Source organism: Lithobates pipiens, unplaced genomic scaffold, assembly GCF_037356315.1.
Source record: "Lithobates pipiens isolate NorthernLeopardFrog02 unplaced genomic scaffold, aLitPip1_a1.2 Scaffold_18, whole genome shotgun sequence".
NCBI lineage: Eukaryota > Metazoa > Chordata > Amphibia > Anura > Ranidae > Lithobates > Lithobates pipiens.
Window position 1 is genome coordinate 656722502 of NW_027507758.1, and position 27961 is coordinate 656750462.

The following is a 27961-nucleotide window of genomic DNA, read 5'->3' on the forward strand; positions in this document are numbered from 1 at the left end:
CTTAGTCCGTCGAACTTGCCTACTCACGAGCGGATTGTCCGCTGAAACCAAGTTTGGACGGACAAAATTACGGAAATTCCGAAAGACTTAGTCCGTCAGACTGTCCGCTGAAAAAGTCAGCTGAAGCCCACACACGAGCGGACTGTCCGCTGAAACACGTTTCAGCGGACTAAGTTGGACAGACAGTCCGCCCGTGTGTACGCGGCCTAATGAGTTATCTGGACCGCACCTCTATAGGTGAGTCAGCAAACATTTGCTCATATACTGGGCGCTACAGTGTTTAGACCCTAGTGAGTTACTGGCACACAACTTGTGTGTTTTGTTGGCCATTATACCCTTACCAGCCGCCAAAACCACTCCAGTTCAGTCTTCTGTAAGGATTAAAACGTGATATTTTGAGTAGGGATGCACCGAAATTTCAGACGCCGAAACATATCGGCCGAAAATGCCCTTTTCGGCAATTTGCCGAAAGGAAAAAAACGGCCGATAATCGAGCCGAAAACGCCTCTGGTGCCGCCCATCATGGGAGATCTATAACGCAGGAGAGCCGCCTCCGCCGTCTGGCTCAGTAGAGCGCCGGGAACATCACAGCTTTAATTTCAATAGCTGTGTGTTTCCCCGTCGCACCCCGTCGCATACAGCCCCTCCCCCTTGTCCGGGGAACTCTGATAGACAGATTACCCTTCCAGATTGGACTTAAAGCTGTGATGTTCCCGGTGCTCTACTGAGCCAGATGGCGGAGGCGGCTCTCCTATCTCTTCGCTGCATCACTGGCTGCATGGGGACAATACTGGCTGCACAGGGGACAACACACTTATCTCTTTTATCATGTCGCCAGTCTCTGACCATCTCCTGTACCATGTCCCCAGTCTCTGACCATCTCCTGTACCATGTCGCCAGTCTCTGACCATCTCCTGTACCATGTCCCCAGTCTCTGACCATCTCCTGTACCATGTCCCCAGTCTCTGACCACCTCCTGTACCATGTCCCCAGTCTCTGACCATCTCCTGTACCATGTCCCCAGTCTCTGACCATCTCCTGTACCATGTCACCAGTCTCTGACCATCTCCTGTACCATGTCCCCAGTCTCTGACCACCTCCTGTACCATGTCGCCAGTCTCTGACCATCTCCTGTACCATGTCCCTAGTCTCTGACCATCTCCTGTACCATGTCCCCAGTCTCTGACCACCTCCTGTACCATGTCGCCAGTCTCTGACCATCTCCTGTACCATGTCCCCAGTCTCTGACCATCTCCTGTACCATGTCCCCAGTCTCTGACCACCTCCTGTACCATGTCGCCAGTCTCTGACCACCTCCTGTACCATGTCCCCAGTCTCTGACCATCTCCTGTACCATGTCCCCAGTCTCTGACCACCTCCTGTACCATGTCGCCAGTCTCTGACCACCTCCTGTACCATGCCGCCAGTCTCTTACCACCTCCTGTACCATGTCGCCAGTCTATTACCACCTCCTGTACCATGTCCCCAGTCTCTGACCATCTCCTGTACCATGTCCCCAGTCTCTGACCACCTCCTGTACCATGTCGCCAGTCTCTGACCACCTCCTGTACCATACCGCCAGTCTCTGACCACCTCCTGTACCATGTCCCCAGTCTCTGACCCTCTCCTGTACCATGCCGCCAGTCTCTGACCATCTCCTGTACCATGCCGCCAGTCTCTGACCACCTCCTGTACCATGTCCCCAGTCTCTGACCACCTCCTGTACCATGCCGCCAGTCTCTGACCACCTCCTGTACCATGCCGCCAGTCTCTGACCACCTCCTGTACCATGCCGCCAGTCTCTGACCACCTCCTGTACCATGCCGCCAGTCTCTGACCACCTCCTGTACCATGCCGCCAGTCTCTTACCACCTCCTGTACCATGTCCCCAGTCTCTGACCCTCTCCTGTACCATGTCGCCAGTCTCTGACCCTCTCCTGTACCATGCCGCCAGTCTCTGACCCTCTCCTGTACCATGTCGCCAGTCTCTGACCCTCTCCTGTACCATGCCGCCAGTCTCTGACCACCTCCTGTACCATGCCGCCAGTCTCTGACCACCTCCTGTACCATGCCGCCAGTCTCTGACCATCTCCTGTACCATGTCCCCAGTCTCTGACCATCTCCTGTACCATGTCCCCAGTCTCTGACCACCTCCTGTACCATGTCGCCAGTCTCTGACCATCTCCTGTACCATGTCCCTAGTCTCTGACCATCTCCTGTACCATGTCCCCAGTCTCTGACCACCTCCTGTACCATGTCGCCAGTCTCTGACCATCTCCTGTACCATGTCCCCAGTCTCTGACCATCTCCTGTACCATGTCCCCAGTCTCTGACCACCTCCTGTACCATGTCGCCAGTCTCTGACCACCTCCTGTACCATGTCCCCAGTCTCTGACCATCTCCTGTACCATGTCCCCAGTCTCTGACCACCTCCTGTACCATGTCGCCAGTCTCTGACCACCTCCTGTACCATGCCGCCAGTCTCTTACCACCTCCTGTACCATGTCGCCAGTCTCTTACCACCTCCTGTACCATGTCCCCAGTCTCTGACCATCTCCTGTACCATGTCCCCAGTCTCTGACCACCTCCTGTACCATGTCGCCAGTCTCTGACCACCTCCTGTACCATACCGCCAGTCTCTGACCACCTCCTGTACCATGTCCCCAGTCTCTGACCCTCTCCTGTACCATGCCGCCAGTCTCTGACCATCTCCTGTACCATGCCGCCAGTCTCTGACCACCTCCTGTACCATGTCCCCAGTCTCTGACCACCTCCTGTACCATGCCGCCAGTCTCTGACCACCTCCTGTACCATGCCGCCAGTCTCTGACCACCTCCTGTACCATGCCGCCAGTCTCTGACCACCTCCTGTACCATGCCGCCAGTCTCTGACCACCTCCTGTACCATGCCGCCAGTCTCTTACCACCTCCTGTACCATGTCCCCAGTCTCTGACCCTCTCCTGTACCATGTCGCCAGTCTCTGACCCTCTCCTGTACCATGCCGCCAGTCTCTGACCCTCTCCTGTACCATGTCGCCAGTCTCTGACCCTCTCCTGTACCATGCCGCCAGTCTCTGACCACCTCCTGTACCATGCCGCCAGTCTCTGACCACCTCCTGTACCATGCCGCCAGTCTCTGACCACCTCCTGTACCATGCCGCCAGTCTCTGACCACCTCCTGTACCATGCCGCCAGTCTCTGACCACCTCCTGTACCATGTCCCCAGTCTCTGACCATCTCCTGTACCATGCCGCCAGTCTCTGACCACCTCCTGTACCATGCCGCCAGTCTCTGACCACCTCCTGAACCATGTCCCCAGTCTCTGACCATCTCCCGTACCATGTCCCCAGTCTCTGACCACCTCCCGTACCATGTCCCCAGTCTCTGACCACCTCCTGTACCATGTCCCCAGTCTCTGACCACCTCCTGTACCATGTCCCCAGTCTCTGACCACCTACTGTACCATGTCCCCAGTCTCTGATCATCTCCCGTACCATGTCCCTAGTCTCTGACCACCTCCTGTACCATGTCCCCAGTCTCTGACCATCTCCTGTACCACGTCCGCAGTCTCTGACCATCTCCTGTACCATGTCCCCAGTCTCTGACCATCTCCTGTACCATGTCCCCAGTCTCTGACCATCTCCTGTATAAAAACAGTCATTTTCGGTATCGGTGCTGTTTCAGTATCGATTTTTCATTTTCGGCACCAAAAACCCATTCGGTGCATCCCTAATTTTGAGGTTTAATACCGTATACACACGACCGGACTTTCCGGCAGACTAGATCCGACAGGATTAGTCTGTCGGACAATTTGAACATGTGTGGGCTAGTCCGACTGCTTTTTATAAAAAAAAAATCAGAAGGACCTAGAAGTAGAACATGTTTCAAATCTGTCCAACGGACTAAAAATCAGGAAAACCGTTCATCTGTGTGCTGGTCCGATGGACCAAATACGACGCAAGGGAAGCTATTGGCTACTGGCTGTTGAACATCCTTGTTTAGTCCCGTATACGTCACCACGTTCAAAACAAACAGACTTTTGTACGGACTTAGTCCGGTCGTGTGTGGCCAAGTCTGTTCGTTCAGAAAGTCCGTCGGGAAGTCCGGTCCTGTGTATGCGGCATAAGGGTTTTAAGATTTAAATGGTGAGATGTCCCCAAGTTCCATGAAAGCCAAAACTCCAAAATGTCACTCCTCTCCACCCCTGACCTCTTTTATTCAATTCTTGATTGTCTTTATTTGGTATTCCGGAATCTTTACATTTAATACCTGCCTATGTTATTGAAAATGATGATACATTATGAAGTGTGAGTGTGCTGGTTGGTTGAACCATGTCCATCTCTCTTCCCAGTAAATTTAGCCACCAGAATATTGTGCGTTGTATTGGCGTCAGTCTGCAGGATCTGCCGAGATTCATTCTACTGGAACTGATGGCTGGAGGAGATCTGAAGTCCTTCCTACGACAGACACGACCCAGACTGGTGAGAGGAACAGATGCCCCCATTGATGGTTGTTTCATTGTCTCCAATGCATTCATAGGATGTGTCAGAGAGATACTTGGAATCCCGATAATCAGTGGTGTGATATTGGAGAATTTCAAACCAGTTCCTGAGACTCAATGGTCCCAGTGAGACCCCTCTTGTCTGACAGGGTCACCCTACCGGGAGCACCCAGAGTCAGAATCCAGAACAAACATAAAGAAAACTAGCACAAAAGGGAGTCCAATAAAGCTTTAATTTTACATATAATAACTGAATAAAACATCCTGCACATTTTGGGGGCCTGAACAGCCCCCTATATTTCATCAGGGCTCTTCTCCTACCAGATAGTCTAGTTCTCTTCCCAGATGTCCCTCTCTTCTTCCCAGACATTCTCCACTTCTTTCCAGATGTTCCTCTTCTTTTCTCTCACATTCCTCTTCTCCTCCCAGATATCCCTCTTCTCTTCCCTGATGTTCCTCTTATCAGGCATCCTTATTGTAGATGTTCCTCCTCTCTTTCCAGATGTTCCTCTTCTCTTCCCTGATGTTCACTTTCTCATCCCAGATGATCTTCTTATCAGGCATCCTTATTCTAGATGTCCCTCTTCTCTTCCCAGAAGCCACTCTTCTGTTTCCTGGTGTTCCTCTTCTCTTTCCAGAAGTTCCTCTTCTCTTCCAAATTGTTCCTCTTCTCTTCCCAGATTTTACTCTTCTCTTCTAAGGCATCCTTATTTTTCCAGATGTCCTCCCTCTCTTCCCAGAAGCCCTCTTCTCTTCCCAGACGTCTTTCTTCTCTTCCCAGACGTCTCTCTTCTCTTCCCAGACATCTCTCTTCTCTTCCCAGACATCCCTCTTCTCTTCCCAGATGTCCCTCTTCTTTTCCCAGATTTTACTCTTCTCTTCGAGGGCATCCTTCTTTTTCCAGATTTCCTCCCTCTCTTCCCAGAAGCCCTCTTCTCTTCCCAGACGTCTCTCTTCTCTTCCCAGACGTCTCTCTTCTCTTCCCAGAAGTCTCTCTTCTCTTCCCAGAAGCCCTCTTCTCTTCCCAGACGTCTCTCTTCTCTTCCCAGACGTCTCTCTTCTCTTCCCAGAAGTCTCTCTTCTCTTCCCAGACATCCCTCTTCTCTTCCCAGATGTCCCTCTTCTCTTCCCAGATGTTAGTCTTCTCAGGCATCCTTCTTCTTATTCTAGATATCCCTGTATCCCCAAGACTAACCCTCCCTGTAACCCCAACACTGACCCTCCATGTAATCCCAACATTAACCCTCTCTGTAATCCCAAAACTGACCCTCCCTGTAACCTCAACACTAACCCTCCCTGTAATCCCAACACTAACCCTCCCTGTAATCCCAACACTAACCCTCCCTGTAATCCCAACACTAACCCTCCCTGTAATCCCAACACTAACCCTCCCTGTAATCCCAGCACCAACCCTCCCTGTAATCCCAACACTAACCCTCCCTGCAATCCCAACACCAACACTCCCTGCAATCCCAACACCAACACTCCCTGTAACCCCAACACTAATCCTCCCTGTAATCCCAACACTAACCCTCCCTGTAATCCCAACACTAACACTCCCTGTAACCCCAACACTAACCCTCCCTGTAATCCCAACACTGACCCTCCCTGTAATCCCAACACTGACCCTCCCTGTAACCCCAACACTGACCCTCCCTGTATCCCCAACACTAACCCTCCATGTAATCCCAACACTAACCCTCCCTGTAATCCCAACACTAACACTCCCTGTAACCCCAACACTAACCCTCCCTGTAATCCTAACACTGACCCTCCCTGTAATCCCAACACTGACCCTTCCTGTAATCCCAACACTGACCCTCCCTGTATCCCCAACACTAACCCTCCATGTAATCCCAACACTAACCCTCCCTGTAATCCCAACACTAACACTCCCTGTATCCCCAACACTAACCCTCCATGTAATCCCAACACTAACCCTCCCTGTAATCCCAACACTGACCCTCCCTGTAATCCCAACACTGACCCTCCCTGTAATCCCAACACTGACCCTCCCTGTAATCCCAACACTAACACTCCCTGTATCCCCAACACTAACCCTCCATGTAATCCCAACACTAACCCTCCCTGTAATCCCAACACTGACCCTCCCTGTAATCCCAACACTGACCCTCCCTGTAATCCCAACACTGACCCTCCCTGTAATCCCAACACTGACCCTCCCTGTATCCCCAACACTAACCCTCCATGTAATCCCAACACTATCAGAGTTTGTTCTATAATCCGGATAACATACAAGCCGCACTCACAGTTTCAACGTAATGTGACTTTCATTTGAAGTGTTTTGCTGGAGTCGCTCACGGTGGGATCTCTTGCTTGGTCTTAAATGATGTCCAGGACCCCAAGCAACAAAGTCTGGGACATGTTATGGCTGAGTGTGTCCCTTCATTGTCACCAGCCTAGGACTTCTCCGTGGATTGCTGTGGAGAATTCTTTTGGCCTTCTGAAATCGAATGGATTCTTCTAATGCTGCATAGACACGGTTCGGAATGTCTGACAACAAATGTTGGACGTGAGCTTGTTGTCGGGAAAATCCAACAACAAATGTTGGCTAGCAGGCTCTCAAATTTTCCGACAGCAAAACTTGTTTGTTGGAAATTCCGACCTTGTGTGGGCTCCATCGGTCTTTTTCCATCGGAATTTCCGACAAACAAAATTTGAGATCTGGATCTAAAATTTTCCGACAACAAAATCCGTTGTCGGAAATTCCAGGCGTGTGTACGCGATTCCGACGCACAAAGTTCCACGCATTGCTCGGAATCAAGCAGAAGAGCCGCACCGGCTATTGAATTTCATTTTTCTCGGCTCGTCCTACGTCTTGTACGTCACCGCGATCTTGACATTCGGAATTTCCGACAACATTTGTGTGACCGTGAGCGTGCAAGACAAGTCTGAGCCAACATCCTTGGGAAAAAAATCCAGGATTATGTTGTCGGAATGTGCGATTGTTTGTACACGGCATTAGACATACAGCATATAGTCATATAGTCAACAGTTTGTGGACACCTGACTATCACATCTCCCCCCCCATGGCCATTGACTTTGAGTTGCCCCCTTTGTGGCTGTATCAGCCTGGTGTTGGATGAGAAGACTTGGCTTGCATGTCAGGTCCCACGTTCGGCACCAAAAATAAGATCTGGCTTGCAATTGGCATTACATGTCCTCCCAAAGGTGTTCAGTAGGATTGAGGTCCGGGCTCTGTGCGGGACAATAGAAAGTTGCCCCCAACCCTGGCCTTTAATATGGCGTTGTCCCACCTCCACCTCCTTATGGCCATTATTATGGAGCTGTCCTTCCCCCTTTGTAACCAGAAGATTTTGGAGTGTGTGGGAATGTGTGCCCGTTTGTGAGCTCAGGTACTGATGTTGGATCAGAAGATCTGGATCATGCATTGAGCCTCACATTGAGCAACAAAAAAAAGAAGACATTGGGCCTCATGTTGGGCACCAAATAAAAACCTTGCTCACTCATTGGGCCTCACGGTGGGATCCAAAACGAAAGACCCGGCTCACTCATTGGGCCTTATGGTGGGCACCAAAAAGGAAGGCCTGGCTCACTCATTGGGCCTCACCTTGGGCACCAAATAAAGACCCTGCTCACTCATTGGGCCTCACCTTGGGCACCAAATAAAGACCCTGCTCACTCATTGGGCCTTATGGTGGGCACCAAAAAGAAAGACCTTGCTCACTCATTGGGCCTCACGGTGGGATCCAAAACGAAAGACTCGGCTCACTCATTGGGCCTTATGGTGGGCACCAAAAAGAAAGGCCTGGCTCACTCATTGGGCCTCACCTTGGGCACCAAATAAAGACCCGGCTCACACATTGGGCCTTACTTTGGGCACCAAAAAACAAGACCTGGCTCACCATCTGCGTTCAAATTCATCTTAAAGGTGGTCAGTAGGGATGAGGTCAGGGCTCTCTGCAGGCCACTAAAACCAGGAAATGATTAAAGTCGAGGGGGTGGGGTGGGGGGCGATTTTCTGTGTCTAATTTCACCTTATTTCAAATCAAGAGTAGAAGGAAAGCCTCCAAAATTGCCAACACAATTGGCAGGTGTATGGCCAGCAGTGCAGACTTGGGAGGACAGTCCTTGGGTGGAAGGGAGAATCCATAAACTTTCATCTCTTTGCAGAGCCAGCCGTCCTCTCTCAGTATGCTGGACCTGATCAACGTGTCCCGAGACATCGCAATGGGCTGCAAGTACCTGGAGGAGAACCACTTCATTCACAGGTAACCAATCCAGGGAGACGGACAGTGAAGGCCGAGAGATTAACAATTAAAGTGATCATTCCTCCATAAATAACTCCCTCCTCCATCAGTACAGACCACCCTCAGTACAGACCAACCCCCACCCTCAGTACAGACCCCCCTCAGCACAGACTACCCACTCCATCAGTACAGACCCCCCTCAGTACAGACCACCCCCCTCCATCAGTACAGACCCCCCTCAGTACAGACCAACCCCCTCCATCAGTACAGACCACCCCCCTCCATCAGTACAGACCCCCCTCAGTACAGACCACCCCCCTCCATCAGTACAGACCACCCTCAGTACAGACCAACCCCCACCCTCAGTACAGACCCCCCTCAGCACAGACTACCCACTCCATCAGTACAGACCACCCCCCTCCATCAGTACAGACCCCCCTCAGTACAGACCACACCCCTCCGTCAGTACAGACCCCCCTCAGTACAGACCACCCCCTCCATCAGTACAGACCACCCCCCTCCATCAGTACAGACCCCCCTCAGTACAGACCACCCCCTCCATCAGTACAGACCCCCCTCAGTACAGACCACCCTCCTCATCAGTACAGACCCCCCTCAGTACAGACCACCCCCCTCCGTCAGTACAGACCCCCCTCAGTACAGACCACCCCCTCCATCAGTACAGACCCCCCTCAGTACAGACCACCCTCCTCATCAGTACAGACCCCCCTCAGTACAGACCACCCCCCTCCGTCAGTACAGACCCCCCTCAGTACAGACCACCCCCCTCCGTCAGTACAGACCACCCTCAGTACCGACCAACCCCAACCCTCAGTACAGACCACCCTCAGTACAGACCACCCCCCTCCATCAGTACAGACCACCCTCAGTACAGACCACCCTCCTCCATCAGTACAGACCCCCCTCAGTACAGACCAACCCCCTCCATCAGTACAGACCACCCCCCTCCATTAATACAGACCACCCCCCTCAGTACAGACCACCCCCCTCCATCAGTACAGACCACCCCCTCCATCAGTACAGACCCCCCTCAGTACAGACCACCCCCCTCCATCAGTACAGACCCCCCTCAGTACAGACCACCCTCCTCATCAGTACAGACCCCCCTCAGTACAGACCACCCCCCTCCATCAGTACAGACCCCCCTCAGTACAGACCACCCCCCTCCATCAGTACAGACCCCCCTCAGTACAGACCACCCCCCTCCGTCAGTACAGACCCCCCTCAGTACAGACCAGCCCCCTCCATTAGTACAGACGACCCCCCATCAGTACAGACCACCCCCCTCCATCAGTACAGACCACCCCCTCCATCAGTACAGACCCCCCTCAGTACAGATCACCCCCCTTCATCAGTACAGACCCCCCTCAGTACAGACCACCCTCAGTACAGACCAACCCCCACCCTCAGTACAGACCCCCCTCAGTACAGACCACCCACTCCATCAGTACAGACCCCCCTCAGTACAGACCACCCCCCTCCATCAGTACAGACCACCCCCTCCATCAGTATAGACCACCACCCTCCATCAGTACAGACCACCCCCTCCATCAGTACAGACCCCCCTCAGTACAGATCACCCCCCTCCATCAGTACAGACCCCCCTCAGTACAGACCAGCCCCCTCCATCAGTACAGACCCCCCTCAGTACAGACCACCCCCCTCCATCAGTACAGACGACCCCCCCATCAGTACAGACCACCCTCCTCCATCAGTACAGACCACCCCCTCCATCAGTACAGACCCCCCTCAGTACAGATCACCCCCCTCCATCAGTACAGACCCCCCTCAGTACAGACCACCCTCCTCATCAGTACAGACCCCCCTCAGTACAGACCACCCCCCTCCATCAGTACAGACCCCCCTCAGTACAGACCACCCCCCTCCGTCAGTACAGACCCCCCTCAGTACAGATCACCCCCCTCCATCAGTACAGACCCCCCTCAGTACAGACCACCCCCCTCCATCAGTACAGACCCCCCTCAGTACAGACCACCCCCCTCCATCAGTACAGACCCCCCTCAGTACAGACCACCCCCCTCCATCAGTACAGACCCCCCTCCTCATCAGTACAGACCCCCCTCAGTACAGACCACCCCCCTCAGTACAGACCACCCCCCTCCATCAGTACAGACCCACCTCCATCAGAACCGACCATCCCCCCCCCCCCTCAGTACAGACCACCCGCCTCCATCAGTACAGTCCCCCCTCAGTACAGACCAACCCCCTCCATCAGTACAGGACCACCCCCTCCATCAGTACAGACCCCCCATCAGGACAGACCACCCCCCTCCATCAGTACAGACCACCCCCCTCCATCAGTACAGACCCCCCATCAGGACAGACCACCCCCCCTCCATCAGTACAGACCACCCCCCTCCATCAGTACAGATCCCCCTCAGTACAGACCACCCCCCTCCATCAGTACAGACCACCCCCCTCCCTCAGTACAGACCCCCCATCAGGACAGACCACCCCCCTCCATCAGTACAGACCCCCCTCAGTACAGACTAACCCCCTCCATCAGTACAGACCACCCCCCCTCCATCAGTACAGACCCCCCCTCAGTACAGACCACCCTCAATACAGACCACCCCCCTCCATCAGTACAGACCCCCCTCAGTACAGACCACCCCCCTCCATCAGTACAGACCCCCCTCCATCAGTACAGACCACCCTCAGTACAGACCACCCCCCTCCATCAGTACAGACCCCCCTCAGTACAGACCACCCCCCTTCATCAGTACAGACCCCCCTCAGTACAGACCACCCTCCTTATCAGTACAGACCCCCCTCAGTACAGACCACCCCCCTCCGTCAGTACAGACCCCCCTCAGTACAGACCAACCCCCTCCATCAGTACAGACCCCCCTCAGTACAGACCACCCCCCTCCATCAGTACAGACCACCCCCCTCCATCAGTACAGACCCCCTTCAGTACAGACTAACCCCCTCCATCAGTACAGACCACCCCCCCTACATCAGTACAGACCCCCCTCAGTACAGACCACCCCCCTCCGTCAGTACAGACCCCCCTCAGTACAGACCAACCCCCTCCATCAGTACAGACCCCCCTCAGTACAGACCACCCCCCTCCATCAGTACAGACCACCCCCCTCCATCAGTACAGACCCCCCTCAGTACAGACTAACCCCCTCCATCAGTACAGACCACCCCCCCTACATCAGTACAGACCCCTCTCAGTACAGACCACCCCCTCCATCAGTACAGACCCCCCTCAGTACAGACCACCCCCCTCCATCAGTACAGACCACCCTCAGTACAGACCACCCCCCTCCATCAGTACAGACCCCCCTCAGTACAGACCACCCCCTCCATCAGTACAGACCCCCCTCAGTACAGACCACCCCCCTCCATCAGTACAGACCCCCTCAGTACAGACCACCCCCCTCCATCAGTACAGACCCCCGTCAGTACAGACCACCCCCTCCATCAGTACAGACCCCCCTCAGTACAGACCACCCCCCTCCATCAGTACAGACCCCCCTCAGTACAGACCACCCTCCTCCATCAGTACAGACCCCCCTCAGTACAGACCACCCTCCTCCATCAGTACAGACCCCCCTCAGTACAGACCACCCCCCTTCATCAGTACAGACCCCCCTCAGTACAGACCACCCTCCTTATCAGTACAGACCCCCCTCAGTACAGACCACCCCCCTCCGTCAGTACAGACCCCCCTCAGTACAGACCACCCCCCTCCATCAGTACAGACCACCCCCCTCCATCAGTACAGACCCCCCTCAGTACAAACCACCCCCCTCCATCAGTACAGACCACCCCCCTCCGTCAGTACAGACCCCCCTCAGTACAGACCACCCCCCTCCATCAGTACAGACCACCCCCCTCCATCAGTACAGACCCCCCTCAGTACAAACCACCCCCCTCCATCAGTACAGACCCCCCTCCATCAGTACAGACCACCCCCCTCCATCAGTACAGACCCCCCTCAGTACAAACCACCCCCCTCCATCAGTACAGACCCCCCTCCATCAGTACAGACTAACCCCCTCCATCAGTACAGACCCCCCTCAGTACAGACTAACCCCCTCCATCAGTACAGACCACCCCCCCTACATCAGTACAGACCCCCCTCAGTACAGACCACCCCCCTTCATCAGTACAGACCCCCCTCAGTACAGACCACCCTCCTTATCAGTACAGACCCCCCTCAGTACAGACCACCCCCCTCCGTCAGTACAGACCCCCCTCAGTACAGACCACCCCCCTCCATCAGTACAGCCCACCCCCCTCCATCAGTACAGACCCCCCTCAGTACAAACCACCCCCCTCCATCAGTACAGACCAACCCCCCCAGTACAGACCACCCCCTCCATTAGTACAGCCCCCCCTCAGTACAGACCACCCCCCTCCATCAGTACAGACCCCCCCTCAGTACAGACCACCCCCCTCCATCAGTACAGACCCCCCTCAGTACAGACCACCCCCCTCCATCAGTACAGACCCCCCTCAGTACAGACCAACCCCCTCCATCAGTACAGACCACCTCCTCCATCAGTACAGACCCCCCCTCAGTACAGACCAACCCCCACCCTCAGTACAGACCACCCCCCTCCATCAGTACAGACCCCCCTCAGTACAGACTAACCCCCTCCTTCAGTACAGACCACCCCCCTACATCAGTACAGACCCCCCTCAGTACAGACTAACCCCCTCCTTCAGTACAGACCACCCCCCTCCATCAGTACAGACCCCCCTCAGTACAGACCACCCCCCTCCATCAGTACCGACCACCCCTCCATCAGTACAGACCCCCCTCAGTACAGACCACCCCCCTCCATCAGTACAGACCACCCTCAGTACAGACCACCACCCTCCATCAGTACAGACCACCCCTCCATCAGTACAGACCCCCCTCAGTACAGACCACCCCCCTCCATCAGTACAGACCACCCTCAGTACAGACCACCCCCCTCCATCAGTACAGACCACCCCCCTCCATCAGTACAGACCACCCCCCTCCATCAGTACAGACCCCCCTCAGTACAGACCACCCCCCTCCATCAGTACCGACCACCCCTCCATCAGTACAGACCCCCCTCAGTACAGACCACCCCCCTCCATCAGTACAGACCACCCTCAGTACAGACCACCCCCCTCCATCAGTACCGACCACCCCTCCATCAGTACAGACCCCCCTCAGTACAGACCACCCCCCTCCATCAGTACAGACCCCCCTCAGTACAGACCACCCCCCTCCATCAGTACAGACCCCCCTCAGTACAGACCACCCCCCTCCATCAGTACAGACCCCCCTCAGTACAGACCACCCCCCTCCATCAGTACAGACCCCCCTCAGTACAGACCACCCACCTCATCAGTACAGACCCCCCCTCCTCATCAGTACAGACCCCCCTCAGTACAGACCACCCCCCTCAATACAGACCACCCCCTCCATCAGTACAAACCCCCCTCAGTACAAACCACCCCCCTCCATCAGTACAAACCCCCCTCAGTACAGACCACCCCCCTCCATCAGTACAGACCCCCCTCGGAACAGACCACCCACCTCATCAGTACAGACCCCCCTCAGTACAGACCACCCCCCTCCGTCAGTACAGACCCCCCTCAGTACAGACCACCCCCCTCCATCAGTACAGACCCCCTCAGTACAGACCACCCCCCTCCATCAGTACAGACCCCCCTCAGTACGGACCACCCCCCTCCATTAGTACAGACCCCCCCTCAGTACAGACCAACCCCCTCCATCAGTACAGACCCCCTCAATACAGACCACCCCCCTCCATCAGTACAGACCCCCCTCAGTACAAACCACCCCCCTCCATTAGTACAGACCCCCCCTCAGTACAGACCAACCCCCTCCATCAGTACAGACCCCCCTCAGTACAGACCACCCCCCTCAATACAGACCACCCCCTCCATCAGTACAAACCCCCCTCAGTACAAACCACCCCCCTCCATCAGTACAAACCCCCCTCAGTACAGACCACCCCCCTCCATCAGTACAGACCCCCCTCGGAACAGACCACCCACCTCATCAGTACAGACCCCCCTCAGTACAGACCACCCCCCTCCGTCAGTACAGACCCCCCTCAGTACAGACCACCCCCCTCCATCAGTACAGACCCCCTCAGTACAGACCACCCCCCTCCATCAGTACAGACCCCCCTCAGTACGGACCACCCCCCTCCATTAGTACAGACCCCCCCTCAGTACAGACCAACCCCCTCCATCAGTACAGACCCCCTCAATACAGACCACCCCCCTCCATCAGTACAGACCCCCCTCAGTACAAACCACCCCCCTCCATTAGTACAGACCCCCCCTCAGTACAGACCACCCCCCTCCATCAGTACAGACCCCCCTCAGTACAGACCACCCCCCTCCATCAGTACAGACCCCCCTCAGTACAGACCACCCCCCTCCATCAGTACAGACCCCCCTCAGTACAGACCACCCCCCTCCATCAGTACAGACCCCCCTCAGTACAGACCACCCCCCTCCATCAGTACAGACCCCCCTCCTCATCAGTACAGACCCCCCTCAGTACAGACCACCCCCCTCAATACAGACCACCCCCTCCATCAGTACAAACCCCCCTCAGTACAAACCACCCCCCTCCATCAGTACAAACCCCCCTCAGTACAGACCACCCCCCTCCATCAGTACAGACCCCCCTCGGAACAGACCACCCACCTCATCAGTACAGACCCCCCTCAGTACAGACCACCCCCCTCCGTCAGTACAGACCCCCCTCAGTACAGACCACCCCCCTCCATCAGTACAGACCCCCTCAGTACAGACCACCCCCCTCCATCAGTACAGACCCCCCTCAGTACGGACCACCCCCCTCCATTAGTACAGACCCCCCCTCAGTACAGACCAACCCCCTCCATCAGTACAGACCCCCTCAATACAGACCACCCCCCTCCATCAGTACAGACCCCCCTCAGTACAAACCACCCCCCTCCATTAGTACAGACCCCCCCTCAGTACAGACCAACCCCCTCCATCAGTACAGACCCACTCAATACAGACCCCCCTCCTCCATCAGTACAGACCCCCCTCAGTACAGACCACCCCCTCCATCAGTACAGACCACCCTCCTCCATCAATACAGACCACCCTCAGTACAGACCACCCCCCTCCATTAATACAGACCCCCTCAGTATAGACCACCCCCCTCCATCAGTACAGACCCCCCTCCTCCACACTCCTCTCCTGTACATACCGCTCACTGTCATATCCTCCACACTCCTCTCCCTCACCTGTGCATACTTCTCACTTTTATACCATCCATACTCCTCTTCTATGCCCCTTACCCACAAAAAAGTTATTTTAAATGATATTGAATATCCTCAATGTTACCCGCTCTAGAATGGACTCACTTTTGTTAGTTTAACTAAAGAAAATCTTCTCAGTCCTCATATTTGTTCTGCCCCATTATTAGTACTCATTTAACCCCTTCAATCCCGGGCACTCACCCCCGCCCAGTTTTCAGCGCTGTCACATTTTGAATGACAACTACGCGGTCATGTAACACTGTAACCATGTAAAATTATTTATCATATTCTTCACACAAATAGAGATTTCTTTTGGTGCTATTTAATCACTTCTGGGTTTTTTATTTTTTTCCTTAAAAAATGAAAATTTTGAAAAAAATAAAGTTTTTTCTCAGTTTCTGTCAGTAAATTTTGTAAATAAGTATTTTTTTCTCCTTCACTGATGGGCACTGATAGGCTGCACTGATGAGCACTGAAATGAGGCTCTGATGGGTGGCAGTGCTGGGCACTGATGGGGTGGCACTGGTAGGCACAGATAGGCGGCACTGCTGAGGACAAATAGACGACACGGATAGCACTTACTGACTGGCATCACTAATGGACACTGATTGCTGGCACTGGTGAGCACTCACTTCTGGCACTGTGGGCGCTTTATTGTAATCAGTGCCCTGATTACATGCCTAGATGTCCTCTGTGAGGAGATGCCGCTGATTGGCTCTCCTCTCCTCACACTCTTGTCAGTGTGAGGAGAGGAGAGCTGATTACCAGCATCTCTGCGTTTACATGGGACCGGCTGTGATTGGACACCGCCGATCACATGGTTAAAGAGATCGACCATTCTGGGCACCGTCATATGACGTCCACCCAGAACGAGAGTCGCACCGCTGTCATTTGAAGTGGTTACTTTTGTTCCTTTGTACTATTGTGATGTATAGAGGGACACGGGGGTGTCCGCTACTCTGAATATACCACTGGTAAAAAAAAGTGTCCCTGGAAATATTTTTAAAATGTTGACAACTATGCACTTGGGCACTGCCCGAGGGCCACAGGGTCAGTAGGGGGCCCCATGAGAGGCTCCTGGGATCCTGTGATATTAAATCAGTAGTAAACTTCACTAACTTTACTACTTTTTAGAGGCCCTCTCTTACCCCTCTCTCATCCCCCCCTCTCTCATCATCCCTCCCTTACCCCTCTCTCATCCCCCTCTCTCTCTCTCTCTCTCTCTCTCTCTCTCTCTCTGTCATCCTCCCTCCCTTACCCCTCTCTCACCTCTCCTCTCTCTCTTTTATCCTCCCTCCCTTACCCCTCACCCCTTTCTCATCCCCCCTCTTTCTCTCATCCTTCCTCCCTTACCCCTCACCCCTCTCTCATCCCCCCTCTCTCTCTCATCCTTCCTCCCTTACCCCTCACCCCTCTCATCCCCCCTCTCTCTCTCATCATCCCTCCCTTACCCCTCTCTCATCCCCCTCTCTCTCTCTCTCATCATCCTTCCCTTACCCCTCTCTCATCCCCCCCTCTCTCTCTCTCTCTCTCTCTCTCTCTCTCTCATCATCCCTCCCTTACCCCTCACCCCTCTCTCATCCCCCCCCCTCTCGCATCCTTCCTCCCTTACCCCTCACCCCTCTCTCATCTCTCCTCTCTCTCTCTTATCCTCCCTCCCTTACCCCTCACCCCTCTTTCATCCCCCCTCTCTCTTTCTCACAGTGGCGTCACTAGGGTTGGTGTCACCTGGTGCGGTTGGTGTCTCCCCCCCCCCCCACCAACTATAGTCCCCCCTCAGTACAGACCCCCTCCACTAACTACAGACCCTCCTTCCACAGTATAGATCCCCCTCCATCAATATAGACCCCCCTCCCTCAGTATAAACCTCCCCCATCAGTACAGAAACCCCTTCAGTGTAGACCCCTGCATCAGTACAGACACCCCCACCTCGGTGCAGACCCCCATCAGTACAGACACCCCCACCTCAGTGCAGACCCCCCAGCATTACAGAAACCCCCCTCAGTGCAGGCCCCCCTCAGTACAGACACCCCCACCTCAGTGCAGACCCCCCCAACAGTACAGACACCCCTCCTCAGTGCAGACCCCGCCAGTGTAGACCACCCAACAGTGCAGCCCCCACTCAGTTACAGACACCCCCCTTAGTGCAGACCCCCCTCAGTGCAGACCCCCCTCAGTTACAGACCCCCTTCAGTGCAGACCCCCTTCAGTGCAGACACCCCCCAGTGCAGACCCCCCAGTCCAGACTCCCCCAGCAGTGTAGATCCCCCCCAGCAGTGCAGACACCCCCCAGCAGTACAGACACCCCCCCAGTGCAGACCCCCCCAGCAGTACAGACACCCCCCAGTGCAGACCCCCCTCAGTACAGACACCCCCCTCTGTGCAGACCCCAGTGCAGACACCCCCCCCCCCCCAGTGCAGACCTCCCCAGCAGTACAGACAGCCCCCTCCGTACAGACCCCCCAGTACAGACACCCCCCCCCCTTTACAGATCTCAGAACAGCAGATAATCAAACACACACGGCGGTGTGTGTCCCTCGAGCTCGGGCTCCTCCTCCTCTGTGGATGTAAACAGAGAGAAGGGGGAGGCGGCTTCATTCCGCTCCGCTGAGGGACACATCCGTGGCGTGGGACTGTGCAGCGGGCGGTGTTAGCGGTGCCGATACCCTGGGGTGTCACCCGGGTGTGACCCGCACCCTCAGCACCTGCCTAGCAATGCCACTGCTCTCTCATCCTCCCTCCCTTACCCCTCACCCCTCTCTCATCCCCTTTATCTCTCTCTCTCATCCTCCCTCCCTTACCCCTCACTCCTCTCTCATTTAATTTGTTATAACAAAACATTGTTTGCATTTTTATTTATTTTTATAAAAAGCCTCACCAAAATCCCCAGCGCCAGCCCCATGAATTTCCTAATCCGCATGTAGGGTATATAATAAAAATCGAATCATATATAAACAGTATATAATATGTGATACTAATTTATGAATAATAAATAAGTAAAATAATCTGGGATTATAAGGCGCGTTGTGAGCGGTCTCACAACGATCTCAGCGTTTGATGGTTGTAATAAGAACCCGTGTGCGCGTCACAGCGCGCTATTGATAGAAGGTGACCTTATTAAATCGATCGATCACTTCCTTTCAGGGACATCGCTGCGAGGAACTGTCTGCTGACATGCCAGGGGCCCGGCAGAATCGCGAAGATCGCCGACTTCGGAATGGCTCGCGACATTTACAGGTAATCTTCCTACAAGGACGCCATATTAAGGGAAAGAGGTCATGTGACTTCCTGAATACAAAATAAATATTTTGGATAATTATGACAAAGTTCATCACCTGGGAAAAGGATGAGTGATGACATCACAAATGATAATGAAAGTTCTTAGACTTTACCTGTAAAGAGAACCTGTCATGGCCGGGCTTATAAAGGATCTGACCATCCGGACGATAGAATGGCGACCATTTGTGGACTGCAGTCTTTAAGTCATTCCACAGATTTTCAATAGGGTTTCAGTCTGGGCTCTGACTAGGCCATGCAAGGACATTACCTGCCTTCTCCTCCAAGCACTGTGTGCTCATTGGAGGACATTTTCCTCCTTCTTCTCCAATCGCTGTGTGCTCATTGGTAAACATTTGCGGCCTTCTCCTTCAACCCCTGTGTGCTCATTGGTGGAATTCCCCGCCTTCTCCTCCAACCACTGTGTGCTCATTGGTGGAATTCCCTGTCTTCTCCTCCAACCACTGTGTACTCCTTGGTGGATATTTTCCGCCTTCTCCAACCACTGTGTGCTCATTGGTGGACATTCCTGCCTTCTCCTCCAACCACTGTGTGCTCATTGGTGGACATTCCTGCCTTCTCCTCCAACCACTGTGTACTCATTGGTGAACATTCCCCTCCTTCTCCTCCAACCACTGTGTGCTCATTGGTGAACATTCCCCTCCTTCTCCTCCAACCACTGTTTGCACATTGGTGGAATTCCCTGCGTTCTCCTTCAACCACTGTGTGCTCATTGGTGGAATTCCCCGCCTTCTCCTCCAACCACTGTGTGCTCATTGGTGGATATTTCCCGCCTTCTCCACCAACTACTGTGCGCTCATTGGTGGATATTTCCCGCCTTCTCCATCAACTACTGTGTGCTCATTGGTGGATATTTCCCGCCTTCTCCATCAACTACTGTGTGCTCATTGGTGGATATTTCCCGCCTTCTCCATGAACTACTGTGTGCTCATTGGTGGATATTTCCCGACTTCTTCATCAGCTACTGTGTGCTCATTGGTGAACATTCGCGGTCTTCTCCTTCAACGCCTGTGTGCTCATTGGTGGATATTTCCCGCCTTCTCCTCCAACCACTGCGTGCTCATTGGTGGACATTCCTGCCTTCTCCTCCAACCACTGTGTGCTCATTGGTGGAAATCCCCGCCTTCTCCTCCAACCACTGTGTGCTCATTGGTGGACATTCCTGCCTTCTCCTCCAACCACTGTGTGCTCATTGGTGGACATTCCTGCCTTCTCCTCCAACCACTGTGTGCTCATTGGTGGACATTCCTGCCTTCTCCTCCAACCACTGTGTGCTCATTGATGGACGTTCCCCGCCTTCTCCTCCAGCCACTGTGTGCTCATTGGTGGACGTTCCCCGCCTTCTCCAACCACTGTGTGCTCATTGGTGGACATTCCTACCTTCTCCTCCAACCACTGTGTGCTCATTGGTGGACATTCTCCAACTTCTTCTCCAACCTCTGTGTGCTCATTGGTGGACATTCCCGCCTTCTCCTCCAACCACTGCGTGCTCATTGGTGGACATTCCTGCCTTCTCCTCCAACCACTGTGTGCTCATTGGTGGAAATCCCCGCCTTCTCCTCCAACCACTGTGTGCTCATTGGTGGACATTCCTGCCTTCTCCTCCAACCACTGTGTGCTCATTGATGGACGTTCCCCGCCTTCTCCTCCAGCCACTGTGTGCTCATTGGTGGACGTTCCCCGCCTTCTCCAACCACTGTGTGCTCATTGGTGGACATTCCTGCCTTCTCCTCCAACCACTGTGTGCTCATTGGTGGACGTTCCCCGCCTTCTCCAACCACTGTGTGCTCATTGGTGGACATTCCTACCTTCTCCTCCAACCACTGTGTGCTCATTGGTGGACATTCTCCAACTTCTTCTCCAACCTCTGTGTGCTCATTGGTGGACATTCCTGCCTTCTCCTCCAACCACTGTGTGCTCATTGGTGGAATTCCCCGTCTTCTCCAACCACTGTGTGCTCATTGGTGGATATTTCCCGCCTTCTCCAACCACTGAGCGCTCATTGGTGGACATTCCCCGCCTTCTCCAACCACTGTGTGCTCATTGGGATTCCTGCCTTCTCCTCCAACCACTGTGCACTTATTGGTGAACATTCCCCGCCTTCTCCTCCAACCACTTTTTGCACATTGGTGGAATTTCCCACCTTCTCCATCAACTACTGTGTGCTCATTTTTGGATATTTCCCACCTTCTCCATCAACTACTGTGTGCTCATTTTTGGATATTTCCCGCCTTCTCCATCAACTACTGTGTGCTCATTGGTGGATATTCGCGGCCTTCTCCTTCAACCCCTGTGTGCTCATTGGTGGACATTCCCAGCCTTCTCCATCAACTACTGTGTGCTCATTGGTGGATATTTCCCGCTTTCTCCATCAACTACTGTGTGCTCATTGGTGAACATTCGTGGCCTTCTCCTTCAACCCCTGTGTGCTCATTGGTGGATATTTCCCGCCTTCTCCTCCAACCACTGTGTGCTCATTGGTGGAATTCCCCACCTTCTCCTCCAACCACTGTGTGCTCATTGGTGGAATTCCCCGTCTTCTCCTCCAACCACTGTGTGCTCATTGGTGGACATTCCTGCCATCTCCTCCAACCACTGTGTGCTCATTGGTGGAATTCCCCGTCTTCCCCAACCACTGTGTGCTCATTGGTGGATATTTCCCGCCTTCTCCAACCACTGAGCGCTCATTGGTGGAATTCCCCGCCTTCTCCAACCACTGTGTGCTCCTTGGTGGATATTTCCCACCTTCTCCAACCACTATGTGCTCATTGGTGGACATTCCTGCCTTCTCCTCCAACCACTGTGCGCTCATTGGTGAACATTCCCCGCCTTCTCCTCCAACCACTGCATGCTCATTGGTGGAATTCCCCGCCTTCTCCTCCAACCACTGCATGCTCATTGGTGGAATTCCCCACCTTCTCCTCCAACCACTGTGTGCTCATTGGTGGAATTCCCCGCCTTCTCCTCCAACCACTGTGTGCTCATTGGTGGACATTCCTGCCTTCTCCTCCAACCACTGTGTGCTCATTGGTGGAATTCCCCGTCTTCTCCAACCACTGTGTGCTCATTGGTGGATATTTCCCGCCTTCTCCAACCACTGAGCGCTCATTGGTGGAATTCCCCGCCTTCTCCAACCACTGTGTGCTCCTTGGTGGATATTTCCCGCCTTCTCCAACCACTGTGTGCTCATTGGTGGACATTCCTGCCTTCTCCTCCAACCACTGTTTGCACATTGGTGGAATTCCCTGCATTCTCCTCCAACCACTGTGTGCTCATTGGTGGAATTCCCCACCTTCTCCTCCAACCACTGTGTGCTCATTGGTGGAATTCCCCGTCTTCTCCTCCAACCACTGTGTGCTCATTGGTGGACATTCCTGCCATCTCCTCCAACCACTGTGTGCTCATTGGTGGAATTCCCCGTCTTCCCCAACCACTGTGTGCTCATTGGTGGATATTTCCCGCCTTCTCCAACCACTGAGCGCTCATTGGTGGAATTCCCCGCCTTCTCCAACCACTGTGTGCTCCTTGGTGGATATTTCCCACCTTCTCCAACCACTATGTGCTCATTGGTGGACATTCCTGCCTTCTCCTCCAACCACTGTGCGCTCATTGGTGAACATTCCCCGCCTTCTCCTCCAACCACTGCATGCTCATTGGTGGAATTCCCCGCCTTCTCCTCCAACCACTGCATGCTCATTGGTGGAATTCCCCACCTTCTCCTCCAACCACTGTGTGCTCATTGGTGGAATTCCCCGCCTTCTCCTCCAACCACTGTGTGCTCATTGGTGGACATTCCTGCCTTCTCCTCCAACCACTGTGTGCTCATTGGTGGAATTCCCCGTCTTCTCCAACCACTGTGTGCTCATTGGTGGATATTTCCCGCCTTCTCCAACCACTGAGCGCTCATTGGTGGAATTCCCCGCCTTCTCCAACCACTGTGTGCTCCTTGGTGGATATTTCCCGCCTTCTCCAACCACTGTGTGCTCATTGGTGGACATTCCTGCCTTCTCCTCCAACCACTGTTTGCACATTGGTGGAATTCCCTGCATTCTCCTCCAACCACTGTGTGCTCATTGGTGGAATTCCCCGCCTTCTCCAACCACTGTGTGCTCATTGGTGGATATTTCCTGCCTTCTCCATCAACTACTGTGTGCTCATTGTTAAACATTTGCGGCCTTCTCCTTCAACCCATGTGTGCTCATTGGTGGAATTACCCGCCTTCTCCTCCAACCACTGTGTGCTCATTGGTGGAATTTCCCGCCTTCTCCAACCACTGTGTGCTCATTAGTGGAATTCCCCACCTTCTCCAACTACTGTGTGCTCATTGGTGGAATTTCCCGCCTTCTCCAACCACTGTGTGCTCATTAGTGGAATTCCCCGCCTTCTCCAACCACTGTGTGCTCATTGGTGGATATTTCCTGCCTTCTCCATCAACTACTGTGTGCTCATTGGTAAACATTTGCGGCCTTCTCCTTCAACCCATGTGTGCTCATTGGTGGAATTCCCCGCCTTCTCCTCCAACCACTGCATGCTCATTGGTGGAATTCCCCACCTTCTCCTCCAACCACTGTGTGCTCATTGGTGGAATTCCCCGCCTTCTCCTCCAACCACTGCATGCTCATTGGTGGAATTCCCCGCCTTCTCCTCCAACCACTGCGTGCTCATTGGTGGAATTTCCCGCCTTCTCCTCCAACCACTGTGCACTCATTGGTGGATATTCCCCGCCTTCTTCTCCAACCACTGTGTGCTCATTGGTGGAATTCCCAGCCTTCTCCAACCACTGTGTGCTCATTGGTGGAATTCCCAGCCTTCTCCAACCACTGTGTGCTCATTGGGATTCCTGCCTTCTCCTCCAACCACTGTGCACTCATTGGTGAACATTCCCCGCCTTCTCCTCCAACCACTTTTTGCACATTGGTGGAATTCCCCGCCTTCTCCAACCACTGTGTGCTCATTGGTGGATATTTCCCACCTTCTCCATCAACTACTGTGTGCTCATTTTTGGATATTTCCCACCTTCTCCATCAACTACTGTGTGCTCATTGGTGGATATTCGCGGCCTTCTCCTTCAACCCCTGTGTGCTCATTGGTGGACATTCCCAGCCTTCTCCATCAACTACTGTGTGCTCATTGGTGGATATTTCCCGCTTTCTCCATCAACTACTGTGTGCTCATTGGTGAACATTCGTGGCCTTCTCCTTCAACCCCTGTGTGCTCATTGGTGGATATTTCCCGCCTTCTCCTCCAACCACTGTGTGCTCATTGGTGGAATTCCCCACCTTCTCCTCCAACCACTGTGTGCTCATTGGTGGAATTCCCCGTCTTCTCCTCCAACCACTGTGTGCTCATTGGTGGACATTCCTGCCTTCTCCTCCAACCACTGTGTGCTCATTGGTGGAATTCCCCGTCTTCTCCAACCACTGTGTGCTCATTGGTGGATATTTCCCGCCTTCTCCAACCACTGAGCGCTCATTGGTGGAATTCCCCGCCTTCTTCAACCACTGTGTGCTCCTTGGTGGATATTTCCCGCCTTCTCCAACCACTATGTGCTCATTGGTGGACATTCCTGCCTTCTCCTCCAACCACTGTGCGCTCATTGGTGAACATTCCCCGCCTTCTCCTCCAACCACTGTTTGCACATTGGTGGAATTCCCCCGCGTTCTCCTCCAACCACTGTGTGCTCATTGGTGGAATTTCCCGCCTTCTCCAACCACTGTGTGCTCATTAGTGGAATTCCCCGCCTTCTCCAACTACTGTGTGCTCATTGGTGGATATTTCCTGCCTTCTCCATCAACTACTGTGTGCTCATTGGTAAACATTTGCGGCCTCCTCCTTCAACCCATGTGTGCTCATTGGTGGAATTCCCCGCCTTCTCCTCCAACTACTGCATGCTCATTGGTGGAATTCCCCACTTTCTCCTCCAACCACTGTGTGCTCATTGGTGGAATTCCCCGCCTTCTCCTCCAACCACTGCATGCTCATTGGTGGAATTCCCCGCCTTCTCCTCCAACCACTGTGTGCTCATTGGTGGAATTTCCCGCCTTCTCCTCCAACCACTGTGCACTCATTGGTGGATATTCCCCGCCTTCTTCTCCAACCACTGTGTGCTCATTGGTGGAATTCCCCGCCTTCTCCAACCACTGAGTGCTCATTGGTGGATATTTCCTGCCTTCTCCAACCACTGTGTGCTCATTGGTGGATTTCCCGCCATCTCCAACCACTGAGTGCTCATTGGTGGCATTCCCCGCCTTCTCCAACCACTGTGTGCTCATTGGTGGACATTCCTGCCTTCATCTCCAACCACTGTGTGCTCATTGATGGACGTTCCCCGCCTTCTCCTCGAGCCACTGTGTGCTCATTGGTGGACGTTCTCCGCCTTCTCCAACCACTGTGTGCTCATTGGTGGACATTCCTACCTTCTCCTCCAACCACTGTGTGCTCATTGGTGGACATTCTCCAACTTCTTCTCCAACCTCTGTGTGCTCATTGGTGGACATTCCTGCCTTCTCCTCCAACCACTGTGTGCTCATTGGTGGACATTCCCCGCCTTCTCCTCCAACCACTGTGCTCATTGGTGGACATTCTCCACCTTCTTCTCCAACCGCTGTGTGCTCATTGGTGGACATTCCTGCCTTCTCCTCCAACCACTGTGTGCTCATTGGTGGACATTCCTGCCTTCTCCTCCAACCACTGTGTGCTCATTGGTGGACATTCCTGCCTTCTCCTCCAGCCACTGTGTGCTCATTGGTGGACATTCCCCGCCTTCTCCTCCAACCACTGCATGCTCATTGGTGGAATTCCCCGCCTTCTCCTCCAACCACTGCATGCTCATTGGTGGAATTCCCCGCCTTCTCCTCCAACCACTGTGTGCTCATTGGTGGAATTCCCCGCCTTCTCCTCCAACCACTGTGCGCTCATTGGTGGATATTCCCCGCCTTCTCCTCCAACCACTGTGTGCTCATTGGTGGACATTCCTGCCTTCTCCTCCAACCACTGTGTGCTCATTGGTGGAATTCCCCGTCTTCTCCAACCACTGTGTGCTCATTGGTGGATATTTCCCGCCTTCTCCAACCACTGAGCGCTCATTGGTGGACATTCCCCACCTTCTCCAACCACTGTGTGCTCCTTGGTGGATATTTCCTGCCTTCTCCAACCACTGTGTGCTCCTTGGTGGATATTTCCTGCCTTCTCCAACCACTGTGTGCTCATTGGGATTCCTGCCTTCTCCTCCAACCACTGTGCACTCATTGGTGAACATTCCCCGCCTTCTCCTCCAACCACTTTTTGCACATTGGTGGAATTCCCCGCCTTCTCCAACCACTGTGTGCTCATTGGTGGATATTTCCTGCCTTCTCCATCAACTACTGTGTGCTCATTTTTGGATATTTCCCGCCTTCTCCATCAACTACTGTGTGCTCATTGGTGGATATTCGCGGCCTTCTCCTTCAACCCCTGTGTGCTCATTGGTGGACATTCCCAGCCTTCTCCATCAACTACTGTGTGCTCATTGGTGGATATTTCCCGCTTTCTCCATCAACTACTGTGTGCTCATTGGTGAACATTCGTGGCCTTCTCCTTCAACCCCTGTGTGCTCATTGGTGGATATTTCCCGCCTTCTCCTCCAACCACTGTGTGCTCATTGGTGGAATTCCCCACCTTCTCCTCCAACCACTGTGTGCTCATTGGTGGAATTCCCCGTCTTCTCCTCCAACCACTGTGTGCTCATTGGTGGACATTCCTGCCTTCTCCTCCAACCACTGTGCGCTCATTGGTGGAATTCCCCGTCTTCTCCAACCACTGTGTGCTCATTGGTGGATATTTCCCGCCTTCTCCAACCACTTTTTGCACATTGGTGGAATTCCCCGCGTTCTCCTCCAACCACTGTGTGCTCATTGGTGGAATTCCCCGCCTTCTCCAACCACTGTGTGCTCATTGGTGGACATTCCCAGCCTTCTCCATCAACTACTGTGTGCTCATTGGTGGATATTTCCCGCTTTCTCCATCAACTACTGTGTGCTCATTGGTGAACATTCGTGGCCTTCTCCTTCAACCCCTGTGTGCTCATTGGTGGATATTTCCCGCCTTCTCCTCCAACCACTGTGTGCTCATTGGTGGAATTCCCCGTCTTCTCCTCCAACCACTGTGTGCTCATTGGTGGAATTCCCCGCCTTCTCCTCCAACCACTGTGTGCTCATTGGTGGACGTTCCCCGCCTTCTCCAACCACTGTGTGCTCATTGGTGGACATTCCTGCCTTCTCCTTCAACCACTGTGTGCTCATTGGTGGACATTCCCCGCCTTCTCCTCCAACCACTGTGTGCTCATTGGTGGACATTCCTGCCTTCTCCCCCAAGCACTGTGTGCTCATTGGTGGAATTCCCCACCTTCTCCAACCACTGTGTGCTCATTGGTGGATATTTCCCGCCTTCTCCGACCACTGTGTGTTCATTGGTGGACATTCCCCGCTGTGTCACCTCCATGGCCAAATTAATAGTCATGGAGATGACAACTCCATTTTTTTTGCCCACAGGTATGGAATGGGATCTCCAATAACCTCAAACAGGCATGACGGTGACGTGTCCGGAGACTTTTTCCCATATTGCATTTAATGGTTTATGTTTTTTGTT

The 27961-nt window shown here is 53.7% G+C and overlaps 1 protein-coding gene across 1 annotated transcript in view; it reads left to right on the top strand.

Annotated features, from left to right (window-relative positions):
• Positions 1-27961, top strand: part of LOC143986919 (ALK tyrosine kinase receptor-like) — a gene marked incomplete at both ends in the record, with an annotated part of 240164 nt that overhangs the window by 193840 nt on the left and 18363 nt on the right. The window contains 3 exon segments of the mRNA XM_077485327.1: positions 4351-4480; positions 8656-8753; positions 19184-19276. Coding sequence (XP_077341453.1) covers positions 4351-4480; positions 8656-8753; positions 19184-19276 — 321 coding nt within the window.